The 19,052-nt window shown below is 38.7% G+C and overlaps 1 protein-coding gene across 2 annotated transcripts in view; it reads left to right on the top strand.

Moving 5' to 3' along the window:
• nectin3b (nectin cell adhesion molecule 3b) overlaps positions 1 to 19,052 on the top strand; it is a 67,552-nt gene that overhangs the window by 17,978 nt on the left and 30,522 nt on the right. For both annotated transcript variants that reach the window (XM_057820846.1, XM_057820844.1), the window contains exons 2-5: positions 9,331 to 9,678; positions 13,200 to 13,499; positions 13,694 to 13,811; positions 18,218 to 18,369. In XM_057820846.1, coding sequence (XP_057676829.1) covers positions 9,331 to 9,678; positions 13,200 to 13,499; positions 13,694 to 13,811; positions 18,218 to 18,369 — 918 coding nt within the window. The remainder of the gene's footprint in view (positions 1 to 9,330; positions 9,679 to 13,199; positions 13,500 to 13,693; positions 13,812 to 18,217; positions 18,370 to 19,052) is intronic.

The raw sequence follows: 19,052 nt of genomic DNA on the forward strand, positions 1-19,052 counted from the left end.
CTGTAGTGGGCATTTCACTCTACTGTCATTTAAATCTGTCTATGCTGTCCTCACTCCGAAGCGTCTACTTTTTCCAAAGCTAGACAGCTAGTGAACGACGCCTTAATAATTAGACTTCTTCCTTTTTCATCTGATTTATTAATAAAATGGCCTCAAACCATTGTCCTCTTTAGACCGTCGTAAAACTACAAAAAAAAAAGTACACAAGCATTGCATTAGCAACAACGTTAGCTTAGCACGCTATACAGGTTCACTAAACATAAACAAAAAGCGTCTCATACAAAAAATATAACATTTCGCTTACTAACATAATATGTACATTCTTTACAACAACCATACTTACGGACAAATCTTGTCCAAGGATCATATAAGCACAACATTATCAGCCCGAGACGTCGTGCAGCCATAATGAACTGGCAAGAAAACAATAAACCATGTCGCAAAGCGACCACAAGAGTTCGCTGTTGGACAGCACAAAAAGCCTTGCTGTAAAACTTACCAAAAGGCAGAATACTTTCTGAGCGGGACAAGGTAAACTGTGTTATACTTATATAGCGCTTTTCCACCTTTCAAGGCGCTCAAAGCGCTTTACACTATATTGCCATCTACCTACTGGTGACGCAGCACCAGGAGCAATGTGGGGTTCAGTATCTTGCTCAAGGATACTTAGGCAAGTTCATCAGGGCGGAGAATTGAACCCACAGCCTCTGGGTTGGGGGACAACTACTCTACCACTGAGCCATGCCATCCCCCCCGTGCATTAATTGCGTCAAATATTTTAACGTGATTAATTTAAAAAATTAATTACCGCGCGTTAACGCGATAATTTTGACAGCCCTAATTAAAACCCCTCTTAATGTTTTCTTTTTAGTAAAATTTGTACTATTTTCAAACAAAAAATAAACTAGTAGCTCGCCATTGTTGATGTCAATAATTACACAATGCTCATGGTCCTGAAACCCATAAAATCAGTCGCACCCAAGCGCCAGCAGAGGGTGACAAAACACCAATAAACACAAGTAACAAATGGACATGACACTGTGCTGTCATTTTAATCCAGGGTACCCGCGGGTTATTAAAAGTATTAAAAAGGCATTGAATTTAGTTTTTCATTATTAAAGGTATTAAAAGTATTAAATCAGCTGTCGTGAGTCTGGAATTTTTTCACCGTGGTTTTAATTTTCAAGAACATCTCAGTGCAACCTAAATTATATCCGTAACGAAGATGACGCGTAGAATTTTTACGATGCACTGCACCTCGTGCATGCACAAGCGTGCGCGCCTTTAGCATCAACAGCAGGCAATCGCACAATACCAGGCCCGGAGTGGCTAATCGGGAGAACCGGGACAGGTCCCGGTGGGCCGGCCTGATGTTTGGGCCGGTCGTAATACATACATTTTTAACAAAGCTTTCAGTTAAACTATTTACTAACGGCATCACGCAACCCCGCTTTGCGCGATAAATTGTGGCCCTTCTAGCATTCCGTAGTTTGAAATTCGATACCCCGCAACAGGCTCCCTCTCATTCTCCAATCCTGCCAGCTCTGCCTCTGGGAAAGAGTATCATGATATCATCCTGTTGACTTGATTCTGGAAAAACTTAATTTTGGGTTTTAATGGCCGAAATGAGGCACGTTGAGGCAGCATGACGAGCGTGAACCCGTCTGACTGTTGGCGCGACCCATTATCGTTGTTTTTGAGCATGTTTGGATAAAAGTACAGCGATAAACCGTAGATGAAAATGCAGAATGAAATATTTTTCATGGGCGCACCACTAAAACTTCCACCATGGAGGCTCCAGGCACTATTTTTGGGCACAAAGACGGAGGATTGGGGTGAAATCCACGTTCTCAGGCAAAACATAAGTTGGGCATTTTAACCCAAAACATTGCACTCTGAGGTGGACTGATGAGCGTGAACTACCCTGAAATACACAGGTGTCTGAACTGTATAAGTGCAATTGCGGTAATTTTATGTCATGAATAATATGAAAACACTCATAAGTAATGATATATTACCATTAATTTTTTATTTATTTGAACTATATACAGTACGCCCCAAAATTTTGAATATCAAGTAAAAGTTTTTATTTTGGTAGATTAAACCAACAAAATTGAGTATGTCAATTTGCATGTACCACAAACCAAAAAAAAAAATGATGAAAAGCTTCAGTTTTGTACACACTTGCCACATGTGTAATTCAAAACACCTGCAAAAGGTTCCTCATTCTTTAAAAAGTCAGTCTAATATAAGATAAAATTATAGCTAGTACCCCAAAAATAAAATGGTAACTTCTCACAGAACCTGCACTTGAGCCCTTGATCTCAGAACTGTCAGTAGACATGCTCTTCCTCTGTGCCTCCCTTTTTTGAAATTGAAATATATAATTTATGCTTTTTAAAAAATCGCAAGTTTACTATTGACAGCATGCGATTAGTCGCGATTTTTAAAAATTAATCGCTTGACAGCACGATTATTATTACAATATTTTAATAAGGCAGGTCATGACGTAAAGAGGGCCGGTCTGTGGCACAAAACTTTTTGTTTTAATTGTATCTTCAATAAATGTGCATTCTTTTGTCAAACCCACTTGGTAATTGAGGTTAAATTTGATGTTCAGTGCTTTATTTTTTTTTAATGATTCAATATTATCTAAATAACGGGGGCGAGAAAAGTATTAATTTTCAGTTGAAATGGCATTAAAAAAGGTCTTAAAAGTCTTGAATTTAGATTTATCAATCCTGGGGGGACCCTGTAATCTGTTTGAGCGGGGCATGTGCGTTAAATGCGTCAAATATTTTAACGTGATTAATTAAAGAAATTAATTACCGCCCGTTAACGCGATAATTTTGACAGCCCTAGTTTTAGGTCTTTAAATTGTGAGTTCTAAAAGGATTTTGAATTTTTTGCTGTGTTCAAAATAAAGATACCTGCTGTATTGGAGCACATTAGGCACCAGTGCTACTTGTTTTATCCATCAATGACTGTCGAGCTAGAATTGACTGTTAGCTTTATTGTTTTTATTCTACACCCTCATCACTCTACAGCGCTGTTTTTACAGATTGAATAAAGCCTGTATGAAAGACACGTTAGCCACGCATCGACAGTAGTCATAATTAATAGAAACCTAGCCCTCCGCAGGGCTAACATTACGTTAGCAAAGTACAGTAACGTTAATCTCATTTAATAGCGCTACGTTAACTAATTTTTAAAAATTTAAATGGAACAAAATCGGCATAAATGGTCTTTTAAAATGGAAAAATCTCAGTTTAACCATTGAGATGCGTTTTAGAAGTATTTCCAAAAAACGTGTTTCATTTATGCCTATTGAAATATTATGGCCATTTAATGAATAATGAAAGTGCAAATCCTACTTTGTGCACCTTTAAATAAGTGTTGCACTTCGTCTAACTGTTTTTCGAACATGAAAGTAGACAAATATACCGATTTATGTACTTGGGTTTGAAATTATTATTTGGTGTACTTGCTATGTTGTGAAGTCTTTGTTAATCCGATTTGAGCTATGTTTTTTGCCTTGTCATGTACAAAATGAAAAGAAACGGCAAGTTGACGTCGTCAAAGTCCCCCGGCAATATTTGAGGACAGTCTTTGGCCGGAGATGGAGCTGATTTTGGCATTACAACAATGGAATACTGTTTTGGACTCTGTTGCCGAGCAGCACAGCAGGTCTTGATTAGTCATGATGTTTTCCACGCTGGCAGTTTGTCGCAATTAGCGATGTAGTCCGAGGCTTCGGCGCATTTTTTAATTTTCTTTCATAAAGCTGTGACGTCGCTCGTCTGTTTTCTCTTAACCGGCGTCCCTCTCACACTTTTTTTTCCCCCCACTCTCTGAGCGATGATGTCATCTTCATCCCCTCGCCTTCGCCGGCCGGGATCTTATCTTGCTTCTCCTTAAAAAGATGAGCTTCCGGCGTTTGAGCGGCGGCACAATTGTGACAGAAAGACCACGGGTTTGTCGGGAGCTTTCATGCGTTCTGTCGGGGTGGAGGAAAGCTGCAGATTAAACAGATTCATCAAATGAACGCGCCCTCTGTCATCTGTGTTTTATTTGTTTAAATGCTCAACGCCTGCTGTGATGCTATCATGCTTTCAATCCTATCTTATCGCCGCAAATGTCACATTCCTATGGGGCTTTAAGAACGGAGAAACATTAGATGTAAATATTCCTCGGTGGAGTTGGAACAAAGTCCTAGGATGCCCTATATTGTTTGATTGAGTTACATTTCCATCCCGGGTTACTGGCTTTATTTTTAAAACACAATTTAACATTGGCTGAAGTCGATGGCGTTAGAGATATTGTTTTGCGCCCTCAGTTCATTGCGGATTTTTCAAATTCGATTTTTTTTTTTTTTTTTTTTTTTTTTTTTTGGCCAGCAGCAGCCATTGTAAGTCATTTCAAAAGACTCCAATGGTGTGGAGGTGGGAAACACGCCACTATTTTTACTGCTGAAAGTCCAACCTGCATCAGAGTTAGCATAACATTAGACTGTGTGAACTTGCTAACCTGAAAAACTCGAGTAGGAAGCTTCTTAGAGAGAAGTTTCATTCTGTTTGTGTTTTCTACTGTTAACGTTAATTAAACTGAGAAATGTTGCAAACTGTGCTGGAAACTATAGAACCAGAAAAAACATGAGCAAGAAGCTGCTTAGAGAGAGAGAGAGAGAGGTGCTGCATAAACTCATAGCTTAATCAAATGCGCAACATAATCATAATAAACTATGTACATATTAAGCTTGAGAACGATAAACCGATACGACCGGATATCCGATTTTACAGGTGAGGGATACAGCTGTATCGATAATAAAGTTACCATTCGACAGTAATTAGCCATTAAATATTCAATGAACCGATAGTAGAGATAGAATTCGGCTACCGCGAGCACAAGAATCTGCTTCTAATGCCTAGTTCAATGCATTGCTTAATATGATAATTAGCTTTTACCTCACATGCTGCGCTTGTATCATTCACCACACAGCGCACTTCGATTGTGATCGCCGTCATGGTTGCCTCAACTTCCCATTCATTTCGGCAGAATTGCTAGTAGTCGCCGTCATTACCCGATCGTCACGGGCGTGTCATAACAACGCGAGAGCTAACAAGACCACAGAAACACATGCTCCATAGCGTTTTCTTCACAGCCCAAAACAGAACTAGTAGTGGCAACGAAGCAACATGCTAAAACAATGGACAGTTTGCGTACCACGCCAGCGACGTGCAGCGATTGATTTTAAACGCACCCAGGAAAACAAAAGTCAGACTTTGAAGTGATGAAGGCAGCCAGATCTGTTCGCATGGGACAGAGCTACTGTGAAGTGAGAAGCGGTACAGAGATCGTGAGTTTTTAACCCTGAAAAATAACCCACTACAATGGTGGAAAGGGCGACATATTGTTTCCACGAAACACAATCTACTTAAACATGAACATGTGGATCAGTTGATCTACCTCAAGAAAAATCTGCACTTCAAAAAAAGAGACAGTGATGAGGAATAAAAAAATGTGGAAGCACAGGTGTAAGTGAATGACTTTGCTGTGAATAAGGTTAAAGTAACGAGTATAGACCTGTCCGTCTGAAATGCCATGTTTTTATTCCCCAAGTTATACCAGTGGTAAAGCATAATCTATTATTTATTTATGATAACACTAGCAGGTTTAATTATTTTTTTCTAGACCTGCTGCATATAATTAATATTTTTTGCTTGTAAGATGTTTACGTTGAAAGTTTGCACTTAAATTACTTGCCTATTGTGTTCAAAACACCAGGAAATACACTAATTAAATTACTGCACTTCATTTTATCATCAATCCCATCCAACAAAATGAAGGTCACATAGTAAGCTTTTTCTTTCTCATAAAAAAATATAACATTGGTACGAAATTTTGTTGTTTAATGTAATCTTTTTTTATATGTTTAAAATACTGTACGAACACACACAAATGTTTACTATCGTATCGGTTTCACTCTGTATCGAACCGTATCATTCATAAACTGGATCGAATCGAATCGCTCAGCCTTTAAAATGTATGTCTTTTTTTAATCGAATCGTAACCTGTGTATCTAGATACATATCGAATCGGCTTCATGCCAGAGATACCCAACCCTAGTACATATACTATGTACAGAAAGCCCGCCAGTCTTATCAGACCATAGGACATGGTCCAGTAATCCATGTGCTTTGTTGACATGTCTTCAGCAAACTGTTTGCGGGCTTTCTTGTGTACAGTCTTCAGAATAGGCTTCCTCCTGGGGTGACAGCCATGCACACCGATTTGGTGTAGAGTGCGGCGTCTGATCTGAGCACTAACAGGCTGACCCCCCACATCTTCAATCTCTGCAGCAATGTTGACAGCACTCCTGTAACGAGTCACGTGACATTTTGGAGGGAAAATGACAAGCAGTACTCAATTTGGACATTGAAGGATGTAGTTTCTAAGGGGTGTACTCACTTTTGTTGCCAGGGGTTTAGATATTTATGGCTATATTTTGAGTTATTTTGAGGGGAAAATAAATGAACTCTATTATATAAGCTGCATAGACTACTTTTCAGTGTGTCAGTGTCATTTTGTCAGTGTTGTCCCATGAAAAGATATACTTAAATATCTGCAGAAATGTGAGGGTGTAGTTACTTTTGTGATACACTGTAATATTTACCTTCAATCCCTGGAACAAACCACTCCTAAGAGAATCCTTCCCGTTTTTATTAGGGTTGGGAATCTCTGGCATGAAGCCAATTTGATATGTATCTAGATACACAGTTTACGATTCGATTAGAAAAAACGATAAATTTTTAAGGCCGAGCGATTCGATACAGTTTAAGAACGATACGGTTCGATTCAGAGTGAAAACGATATGATAAATATTTGTTGTGTGTTCGTACAGTATTATAAACTTACAAAAAAAGATTAAAGATTAAACAACATTTCAGACCAATGTTATGTTTTTTTTTTTTTTTTTTTTTTTTAATTAAAAAAGATAAAGGAGACAGTCATTTTGTTGGATGGGATTGATAATAAAATATAACTACAGTGACAGACAACAATAAAGTGCAGTAATTTAATTACTGTATTTCCTAGTGTTTTGAACACAATAGGTAAGTAATTTAAGTGTAAACTTTCAACATAAACATCTTACAAGCAAAAAATATTAATTATATACATCACCTCTTGAAAAAAATTAAACCTGCAAGTGTTATCATAAATAATTATGCTTTACCACTGGTATAACTGGGGGAATAAAAACATGGCATTTTAGACACAGGTCTATAATCATTACTTTAACCTTATACACAGCAAAGTCATTCACTTATGCCTGTGCTTCCACATTTTTTTTATTCCTCATCACTGTCTATATCGTTTTTGAAGGGCAGATTTTTCTTGAAGAAAATCAACTGATTCACATGTTCATGTTTAAGTAGACTGCGTTTCGTGGAAACAATATGCCACCCTTTCCACCATTGTAGTGGGTTAATTTTTAGGATTAAAAACTCACGATCTCTGTACAGCGTCAAACTTCACACTAGCTCTGTCCCATGCGAACAGATCTGGCTGCTTTCGTCACTTCAAAGTCAGTCATTTGTTTTCCTGGGTGCGTTGAAAATCAGTCGCTGCACGTCGCTGGCGTGGTGCGCAAGCTGTCCATTGTTTTAGCATGTTGCTTCGTTGCCACTACAAGTTTCGTTTTGGGCTGTGAAGAAAACTCAACGGAGCGTGCGTTAGTTGTTTTGTTAGCTCCCGCGTTATGACACGCCCGTGACGATAGGGTAATGACGGCGACTACTAGCAGTTCTGCCGAAATGAATGGGAAGTTGAGGCAACCAAGACGGCGGTCACAATCTAAGTGCGCTGTGTGGTGAATGACACAAGCACAGCATTTGAGGTAAAAGCTAAATTATCATATTAAGCAATGCATTGAACTAAGCATTAGAAGCAGATTCTTGTGCTCGCAATAGCCGAATTCTATCTCTACTATCGGTTCATTGAATATTTAATGGCTAATTACTGTCGAATGGTAATTTTACTATCGATACAGCTGTATCACTCACCTGTAAAACCGGATATCCGGTCGTATCGGTTTATCGTTCTCAAGCTTAGTTTTTATGCGGTACAGCTTTCGTAGTTCTTCAAAAATCCAAGCTTGAATCGAGCTTAGACATGAGTGTCTGACTATACTAAAAGAAGCTCTGCCCTCTCTGATAAGGCGTGAAGCAAAGAATGACAAAGTGTCACGTCAATCGGAAATGAAGTCTATGTACCTTATTGTACAATTGAACTGCCATACTGCAAAATTTGTTATAAAATGTTTTTAATTTTGACCCTTTTTTGGGTTGCATAGATGTGACACAAGGATCAATGATGAATGTATTGTTAAACCACTAGTATTTGATTTTTTTTTTTTTTCTTTTTTTTTTAAATATATAAATATATATTAGGGCTGTCAAACGATTAAAATTTTTAATCAAGTTAATTACAGCTTAAAAATTAATGGTAATTAATCACAATTAATCACAATTCAAACCATCCATAAAATATGCCATATTTTTCTGTAAATTATTGTTGGAATGGAAAGAGAAGGCAAGATAGATATATTCAACATACGGTACATAAGGACTGTATTTGTTTATTATAACAATAAATCAACTAGATGGCATTAACATTATTAACATTCTGTTAAAGCGATCCATGGATAGAAAGACTTGTAGTTCTTAAAAGATAAATGTTAGTACAAGTTATAAAAATTTTATATGAAAACCCCTCTTAATGTTTTCGTTTTAATAAAATTTGTAAAAATTTTCAATCAAAAAATAAACTAGTAGCCCGCCATTGTTGATGTCAATGATTACTTACACAATGCTCATGGGTGCTGAAGCCTATAAAATCAGTCGCACCCAAGCACCAGCAGAGGACGGCAAAACTCCATGAAACACAACAAGTGAGAGTTTCACTGTACTGCCATTAAAATTTGTCTGAGCGGGGCATCTGCGTTAATTGCGTCAAATATTTTAACGTGATTAATTTAAAAAATTAACGCCCGTTAACGCGATAATTTTGACAGCCCTAATTTATATAACATTTTTTTTTTTCATTTCATTTCGTTTCATTATGCACAAAACTTTTTTGTTGTTGTTTTAAACATTTCGGCACGGTCAAAAGTATTTTTGGATAGCCGGGTGGTGGAAGGTCTTCGGTAAATTTCCATTGGTATTTAAAGTCTGGTAATTTCAATTTTCTATTAAAGGTGCATGGAATTGAGGCTTATTTGATGCCACTTTATCATATTGTCAAATTCTCTCCATGCTTGTCTTTTAACAGGATTGTTAGGCAGTCAGGTGGTGGTGCCGTCCAGCGTGAGCGCCGTGCTGGGGAAAAACTTGACGTTAGAGTGCCGCGTGGATGTGGCTACTAACCTCACTCTCACTCAGAGCTCTTGGGAACGGCGTTTACCTTCCAGCTCTGTCACCATCGCCGTTTACAACCCGCGCTACGGCATCTCCATCTCTCCGGACTTCATCCACCGTTTGTATTTCCGCTCGCCCTCTTCCCACGATGCCACCATCGTACTGGAGAACGTGGGCTTTGCAGATATGGGCATGTACACATGTAAGGTGGCGACATTTCCGCTCGGGAACACTCAAGCCTCCACGACTGTCAGTGTGCTTGGTAAGCATCCGCAACCCCTAGCAAAAAGTATGGAATGGCCAGTCTCGGACGAGCACTTACTCAGACATTTTATCATGTAGAACAAACTCCGATAAAACGCTTGAAAAGATAATGAATTAGTTCAAAATTGCAACTCTTTAGCATCCAGAAACACTAAAAGAAATAAACATTGTGGCAGTCAGCAAATGTTACTTTTATAGAGCAAGTGCAGGGAAATATATATGGAATCCATTCTGAAGGAAAAAATATGGAATCATGAGAAACAAAGAAATAACAATTAAAACTCATCTCTAGTATTTAGTAGCACCACCTCTGGCTTTTATGACAGCTTGCAGTCTCTGAGGCATGGACTTGATGAGTATTCTTCATCAATTTGGTGCCAACTCTTTGATTGCAGTTGCCAGATCATCTTTGCAGCCTTTCTGTGGACCATTTTTTTCCCAATTTCCACCACAGATTTTCAATGGGGTTGAGATCTGGGATGTTTGTAGGCCATGGCATTACCTGGATGAGTCTTTCTTCAAGGAATGCTTTAACAGTTTTAGCTCTGTGGCATGATGCATTGCCATTTTGGAAAATGACAAACATATTTTCAATTGAAGGAATAAGAAAGCTGTCTAAAATTTCAATCTGAACTTGTGCATTTATTGAAGATTTAACCACAGCCATCCCCAGTGCCTTTGCCTGACATGCAGCCCCATATCATCAAGGCCTGAGGGAATTTTGTTGTTTTCTTCAGGCAGTCATCTTTGTAAATCTCACTGGAAGAGCACCAAACAAAAGTTCCAGCATCATCACCTTGTCCCATGCAGATTCTTCACTCTCGACACCTTGTCCAATGCAGATTCTTGACTCTTGAAAAGGTGATGATTCTTGAACTTTGCTTTGGTGCTGTTCCAGTGAGATTTACAAAGGTGACTGCCTGAAGAAAACGTCGAAATTCCCTCAGTCCTTGATGATATGGGGCTGCATGTCAGGCAAAGGCACTGGGGAGATGGCCTTGGGTTAAATCTTCAATAAATGCACAAGTTTACATTGAAATTTTAGACAGCTTTCTTATCCATTCAATTGAAAATGTTTGTCATTTTCCAAGATGACAATGCATTGCGCCACAGAGCTCAAACTGTTAAAGCATTCCTTGGAGAAAGACCAGTCAATGTCATGGCCTGCAAATAGCCCAGATCTCAACCCTATTGAAAACCTGTGGTGGAAATTCAAAAAAATGGTCCACAGCAAGGCTTCGACCTGCAAGGATGATCTGGCAACTGCAATCAGAGAGTTGGCACCACATTGATGAAGAATACTAAAGTCCCTGTTTCAGAGACTGCAAGCTGCCATAAAAGCCAGAGGTGGTGCTATTAAATACAAGAGATGTGTTTTGATTGTTATTTCTTTGTTTGTTTCTCCATATATTTATCCGCAGGATGGAGTGATTCTATATTTCCCTGCGCTTGCTCTATGAAAGTAACATTCACTGACCAACCACAATGTTTTTTGTTCATCTTTTTTAGTGTTTCTGAATGCTATGGAGTTTGCACTTTTGAACTACCATAATTTTGGCACTATAAGGCGCACCTGACTATAAGCCTCCACCCGCTAAATTTGGGACGAAAACTGCATTTTTTCATCAATAAGCCGCACTGGACTATAAGCCGCTGCTGTCCTCAGTGTATTATGGGATATTTACACCAAAAGATAGTAAAAGGTAACACTATTTGACCTTCATATGACTGTCGTAAGACCAAATGAACCACCCTGAAGCTTTGAACCAATTGGCTGCAAAGCTTTTTTGCTTCAAGAAGCTTCATATGGCCATCACTGCTCCCTTGGGGTTGACAGTCAACCTCTGCTGCCATCTGCTGTCTGCTGTTGTTGTCCAACATGCCTACTAGCATGCATTGCAACGCTATAGATGTAAATAACAATCAAAATTCATGTTCTGTGGTAATTATTTTTTCAGTTACTGTTCCGCTTGTTTCATTAACTGCTAGTTATAGAATTTGGTAACACTTTATTTGACAGTGGTGCCATAAGACTGTCATTAGACAATCATAATTATGACAGTAAACTGTAATGAGCATTAATGAATGCTTATAACAGACGTCATTTAGTGTTATCCGGCAAATTATTTCACTTTTGAATAGATGTAGAAGATCCAATATGGACATAAATAGGGTTGGTGACATAATTTGCTGAATGACACTTAATGACACAAGCATTCAGTGCATGTCATAATTATGACAGTCTTATGACGCCGCTGTCAAATGAAGTGTTAGCCAATCGATCAGGTCCGATCACGTCATTTTCAAAGTATCGGAATCTGCAAAAAAATATCGGCCATGCCTTTTTTTTAATATATGTATATATATATATATATATTTTTTTTTTTTATTAAATCGTTTTCTAAATGTATTTACCGTTACAGACATAATATGTTACACTCATCCAGAGTCTTTAGTTTTGGCTTAAGGTACCGATAATGGCGGTAATTTTTAAAAAATGTATCACGTTAAATATTTAACGCAATTAATGCATGCGTCGCACGACCCACTCACGCATTGTCGCGCTCAATCTGTAATGGCGCCGTTTTACCCATTTAGAGAGATAAAAGTTAGCGTAAAATGAGTAGAGTGAATTTTGGCAGCCTTTGAAGCCATGTTTTAATAGGCTAAAGCCTTACAATCCCTCTCCCTACAATTAGAAATATCATGGGAAGCAATGTGGGGAAGCAAGGTAGCAATTGATCTTTTTCTTAACACCTTATGTTATTTCCCAACGCAGAGAAGATATATCAATTGGTAGCACTACGCACAGTCATGGGTCCACTTCCCATCATGCATTTGGGTTGAATGGCTGCAGTATCATTTACTAAAAGCTCAACAAATACACTAGATGGCAATATTTAGTCACAATATACAAAGTCACAAGTCTTTCTATCCATGGATCCCTCTCATAGAAAGAATGTTAATAATGTAAATGCTATCTTGAGGATTTATTGTCATAATAAACAAATATAGTACTTGTTGTTCATTGTACTGTATGTTGAATGTATATATTCGTCCGAGTTTAATTCATTTTTTTTCTTAATGCATTGCCAAAATGTATATGATCGGGAATGACTGGAATTGAATCGGGAGCAAAAAAAAAAAGCAATCGGATCGGGAAAAATCGGGATCGGCAGATACTCAAACTAAAACGATCGGGATCGGATCCGGAGCAAAAAAAACATGATCGGAACAACCCTTCTATTAACCCGAATAAATCAACAAATAAGCCGCACTGGACTATAAGCCGCATGATTTAAAATGAAGGGAAAAAGTAGCGGCTTATAGTCCGAAAATTACGGCTAATTCATTATTTTTTTTCAAGCTTTTCATCAGAGTTTGTTCTACATGATAAAATGTCTGAGTGCTCATCCGAGACTGGCGATTCTGTACTTTTTGCTAGGGGTTGTATGAATATTTTCAATTGAATCATTTTGATTTCACCTGCTGGAAATCCCTTCCTCTTGTTAACTCAAGTGGAGCCGAAGGTCTTCGTGTCGGCCGGCTCGAGGGCGCTTATAGACGGCAGTAACGAAACGACGGTGGCTACCTGTATCGCCGAACGCGCCCGCCCCCCCGCCGAGGTGTCGTGGGAATCCAACCTTTTCGGGCAGTCGGAAGTGCAGCTTTTCGACGACGTCAACGGAACCACCACTACGCAAGTGCGCTACCTTTGGCAGCCCACCCGTCACATCCAGGGTCACTCGCTCACCTGCGTTGTTCGCCACCCGGCTCTGCTCAATGACTTCAGGGTGCCCTATCAGCTCAATGTGCAGTGTAAGTGCTTTTATATTTGGACATGAAATAAAGCCAAGGGAGCAACAATGAGCGGCGAAGGTCATTGCTTTTTCATTTGACTGTAACCAAGTAACGTGTTTTCCAAACGATAAGTGGCATTTTTTTTTATGCCCTTGTTCAGTCATGCTTTTCCTGACATTTGTCATTGAATCAATTTTGTTTCTTTGCCGCAGTTGCTCCGGATATCTCTGTGGTGGGATACGATGGCGACTGGTACGTGGGGCGGGACAATGTCCAAATGACGTGCAAAGCTAACGCGAACCCGCCAGCTCATCACTTTAGATGGATCAGGTGTGTAGTGTTCCAATAAAATTTTTTAAAAACTATAAATTGGCAGTGCGCATTGTAGTGCTGCAACGATTAATCGATTAACTCGCGTAATTCGATTAGAAAAAAGCTTTGAATTAAATTTTGCTGCTTCGAGTATTCGTTTAAAGTGGCTTTGTAATGGTTTGTTTTCAGAGTGTTTTTATTTATTTTTATTGATTGGGTGGATACACTGCCCTCTAATGGCAACAGTGAATATGACATAACTCATTTAACATGGCTGAATCCAGCTGTTCCCTGTTAAGACCAACATAAGGTAAGTTTTTGTTTGAGCTAATGGTTCTTTAATGCATTTGTAATTTAATTTATAGGTATGATGAGCCATTTTTGTGGGAATATGTTTGGACGATATGTTAAGAGCATTGTTTTAAAAAAAAAAAAAAAAAAAAAAAAGCATTTAAGCTAGCAGTCTTTTGCTATGCAAGTTACCCTATTGTTCTTTTGTTTACTTGTATAAAAAAAATAAATGAGGATCCCTTTCGAGGCTAAGCTCAGGTAATTTAATTTTTTTTTTTATATATGTTCCTAATCCGATTTTCCGATAATTCGAACTAACTAGTTCATAGATTGACTACTAAAATAATCGAAAGCTGCAGCCCTAGCGCATTGTTTGCAGCAATGTGGCACTTAAGTCTCATTTTACAGACGTCTCTGCTGCTTTCTGTAAGAGAGAGCGCCATCTGTGGTGTTCTGTTTACAACTTTGTGTTCTCATACTAGCCTCTGAGTCCATGTAGCTCTTTTCACTTTGACTTGAACACAGCACAATCCAGAAGAAGGAATTGATTGGCTAATATTAGGCAAGATCTCAGGGTAAGCCAATCAGAGACTTAGTGACAGAGTAGGGCAGGGCTTGTTGACTGTCTTCAATTGATTATCAATTTCATATTGCTAAGGAACTTTTGTTTTGACGGCAAACTTATAAAAATGCCTGTATAATTTCTACGTTTTATCTAGAGGTCAACCGATATATTGGGCCGATATATTTTTTCTAACATCGGCCATCGGCCAATTACCACCAAAAAATAAGCCATTAAAAAGGTTTTGATCAGGCATCTGTGTGGGCAACTGTGGCCACCGCTGACCAACGGTAGGACCCCAGAAGGAATCTGCTGCAGCTTGAAGGCAGACTGCTACAGGAAGCAAGCTTGCCTGTTCTGTAATTTTTTATTTTATTTTTTTTGTATGAGAGAATATGCAATGTGGCGTTAGCCTTTTAAGGTGTTTAGAGTGATCCTTATACTCTAAATGTAACTCGTAGCGTTAGCGTAGCATTAGCTTTAGCATGGCGAGCATCCTCTTAAACTCGTTTACATCATGTAATGACGTCCTGGTAGGTTTAATTACCGTATTGGCCCGAATATAAGACGGCCCTGATTATAAGACGACCCCGTCTTTTTCAAGACTCAAGTTTGGGGAAAAAAAGACTTTTTTGAACACCAAATTAATTTTTACAGAAAATAATTACAGTACATCTGAAACAAATGATTAGAACAATATATTTGAGAGAAAAAGCATGTGATTTTTCCTCATTCAAATCTTAATATCTGAACATTGAAATATGTAAACTAAAGTGCAATCACATTCGTAAATGAATGGCTTCTGGTTTTTGAAATGTAAATAAAGCAATCTATTGTGATAAAACAACAAAATTGCAATAACTGCATTAACCATCAAAGTGAAGTCTAACTGTAACTGTAGTCTTGAAACAAATCTGAATAAGGAAAAACATTGCAATAAAGTAATGCAAACTGGTTAGACTTAAGAGTAGCTGACATCTGTCATGACAGAACATTGCTTCAATAGCCACGTTTACATGCTGACTTTTATTCATACCGATTCAAATCATTCCGAATGGAAATTTCAGATCGGCTGTTTACATGTCACTTCATCTATTCCGATCCAGCGTTTACATGTGACTGCCTATATTCCGAAAGGACGTTTGACAACTGCCGTCTGACATGCGCAGATTAATCAAAACAAAGCGTCACGTTGCAAAACAGAGATCGATCGTCGGCGTGCTGCTGTTTTAACTTTAACCCACTTGTTGTGTTTGTGGGGTCGTATCCGCTTCTGCTGTTTTGCTCTTTTGCCTTGTAGTAGCCGGTTTTCCACCGGTTTCTAATCTGGTCAACGCTCCGGTCTATTCCGGCTTCGTGTAACCTCTCGTGAACTTTTTTAAATAGTTCACTGTTCCTCGTCTTACGCCCGTCTAAGCGAGCAATTATATTCAATTCTTTTAAAGTTTGAATTAAATACAATCTTTTCGCCGGACTCCAATTAGGTGCGCTGTGCTTGGAAGCCATGTTGCAAGTGATGTTACTTACGTCACAAAGTGACGTCACCACGTCAGTACGGAGCATGTGCAGAAAGAACGCAACCAGACACCATTCCGCTTCCCTGTTTACATGATATAATTTTACTTCTAATCGGTTTGGGAAAAGGAATATTCCACCCCTGTGAATCGGAATGAAATTCCATTCGGTTTGGGCCTGTTCATTCCGAATGAGGTGTTTATGTGGAACACATTTATTCGGTTTGAACAAATATTCCGATTGTAATTGGAATATTTGGCTCCATGTAAACGTGGCAATTGATATCTAACGGCATCTAGCGTCGTGAATGAGTATGACTTCTAGACGCGAACATAAGACCCCCACTTTTTCAGTCTCATTTCAATGCAAAAACACAGTCTTCGGGCCAATACGGTATTTTGAAAATACTGTTCTTACTGAGCGTGTATAATCATAATCGTTTGTTGATTTGGTATAAATAGACAGTATTCATCCTTCAAGTCTCAGGTCATCAATTTAAATTTGAGCTGTTGAAGCAATGCTTTTCATAATCTACGTGCTTTAAAGAATATATATCGGTTTACAGAATCTGCTTTGGATATTGGCAATCGGCTGAAATTTTTGTTTCAGCATTTGAAAATCCCCAAAACGCTTTTTCAAATCGTTTTATTTCTTTCAGAGTAAAAGAACTTAAATGGGTTACTTTCATAATTTAATAGCTACTGTAGTGAAGTAATAACTTTTTTCAGAGAAGTTCTGTAACTATAACACCCTGCCTTTTCAAAAGTCCAGGACTGCTTACATGCAACAGTAAGCATTTTCTGATAATTGTTGACTTAAGGCTTTAGTGCCACCAGCTTTACAAATATACCACAAAAAGTGTTAATGCTGCACAGTTTTAGAGGGATAAATCACTTTGCAGATCAATAGTGATGTTTAACTTAACTAGCGCATGCTCACAATATATTTGGTAGGGATGTCCCGAGCCGATCACGTGATCGGAAATCGGGCCAATTAGAATTGGGTGAAAAGGATCAGGTTTTTAATTAAATATTTGTTTTTCTGCGTCATGCTCGTACAGTGCCTACCCTCCCTCCTGCTAAGCAGTGTGGTCAAACTGTCCAGTGCAGCTTGCGTTTTGTACTAATGTTTAGGATGATTGACAGGTTTGTAGCTTTGATCTTGTCACAGAAGCTTGTTAGCGCTACGATCAAAAACACAAATGTGTCAATCATCGCTAAACTTGCATTGTGTAAGCGAGAAGTTGTTCTCAGCAACGTGAGCGTCAAAGCGTAAGTGGATTTGAGTGCACTCTTTGAAGTATTGAAAAAAGACAAGCATTTTTCTACTTGTTTATAAGATAATTCACATTTTGAAGGCTGCACGGTGGGACAGTAAGATGTTTGGAACTTTGTTTTTTTTTTTTTTTTTTTTTTTTCGGTATTGGATCTGGACTCTGTATCGGCAGATTCCCAAAATCAGGTGACTCCGGTGCAATAATATGCGATCGGGATATCCCTCATAATCAGGCTTCGATTGTCAGTTTGCAGGCAACGTGTTAATCGTTATTAGCGCTGCAGCTATCGATTATTTTAGTAGTCGACTAATCAACTAGTTCGAATAATCGGGTAATTGGATAAGGAACATAAAAAATTGAAATGCCTGAGCTGAGCCTCAAACTGTATAAAATAAATACGTAAATGAGGATCCAAGTACAACAAAAGAACAATTGGCTAACTGACATTGCAAAAGTTTGTTAGCTTAAATGCTATGAAATGCTAACGTGTTTTTTCTTTTTACATTGCTCTAAACAAATGGTTCAAATTCCCACAGAAAACTGCTAAATATACCTATAAACTGAATTACGAATGCATTAAAAAAAACATTAGCTCAAACAAAATCTTAGCTTATGTTGGTTTTCACAGGGAGCAGCTGGATTCAGCCATGTGAAATGTTATATTCACTGTTGCCTCTTGCAGCACAATGTAATTCGAATCTTTTTTCTAATCGAATTACTCGAGTTAATCGATAAATCATTGCAGCACTAATCGTAATGTTTGTTCTTCGTTACTTTTAGGTTAGATAGCGAGATGCCAGATGGCGTGGAAATCCTCAACAGCACGCTGCTTTTCCTCCGCCCTCTCCAGAGGAACGACTCCGGTGTTTACAGGTGCGAGGTCGCCAACGACATCAACCTCCGCAGTCGGGACGTCCGCATTCTCATACAAGGTGAGCGCGGCGTTGCGTACACACATCAGTGAGCGTGTTGCGTTCAGTGTCGCCGTCCTTTTAGCTGAAATATGACTCCACTTTTTTGCATTTTCCATCCCGGCATCGCCTCGAAATGTGTCATCGCACAGCGTGTGTGTATTTCTGTTCTGTGTCACGCAGGAAGAGGCAAAAAAAAAAAAAGTCTTCAGCCTGACTGGGATGATATCTCGCTTTCATAAAACATGAACTCGTTCGTTTCAAATCTTCCATTATTTATCTTTGCGTATTCCTTTTTCTGAGGTGCTGGCATTCACTAGATTACATGTTGGTTTACTCGGCGTCTGTCAGTGTGCTCGCACGCGGTGATTGAATGTGTTCCATTGTGGTTTTGCGGTTTTCACCAATCAGTTGTGAATGCTTGTCTTGCTCTCTTCATGACTTGAGTTCCCTCACGTCTCATTTTTTCTGTTCACTCATCAGCTGCCATTGACGTCCACTGCCGTCAATGGATTTCACTTTGGCTTTTAAAATTAACTGCTGTAGTTTGTCGCTGCAGCGACTGCAAAGAAAGTGCTTGGGGCTTAATATAAAAATGAGTTTCAATATTCGTTCTTGGGAAATAACTGGCAATGTATATTTAAATCATTCAAATTGTCGGTCGCAATCGAGTTCATAGTTTTATGTTGACCTGATATGTAAAC

This window comes from Corythoichthys intestinalis, chromosome 18, assembly GCF_030265065.1.
Source record: "Corythoichthys intestinalis isolate RoL2023-P3 chromosome 18, ASM3026506v1, whole genome shotgun sequence".
NCBI classification, from domain to species: domain Eukaryota; kingdom Metazoa; phylum Chordata; class Actinopteri; order Syngnathiformes; family Syngnathidae; genus Corythoichthys; species Corythoichthys intestinalis.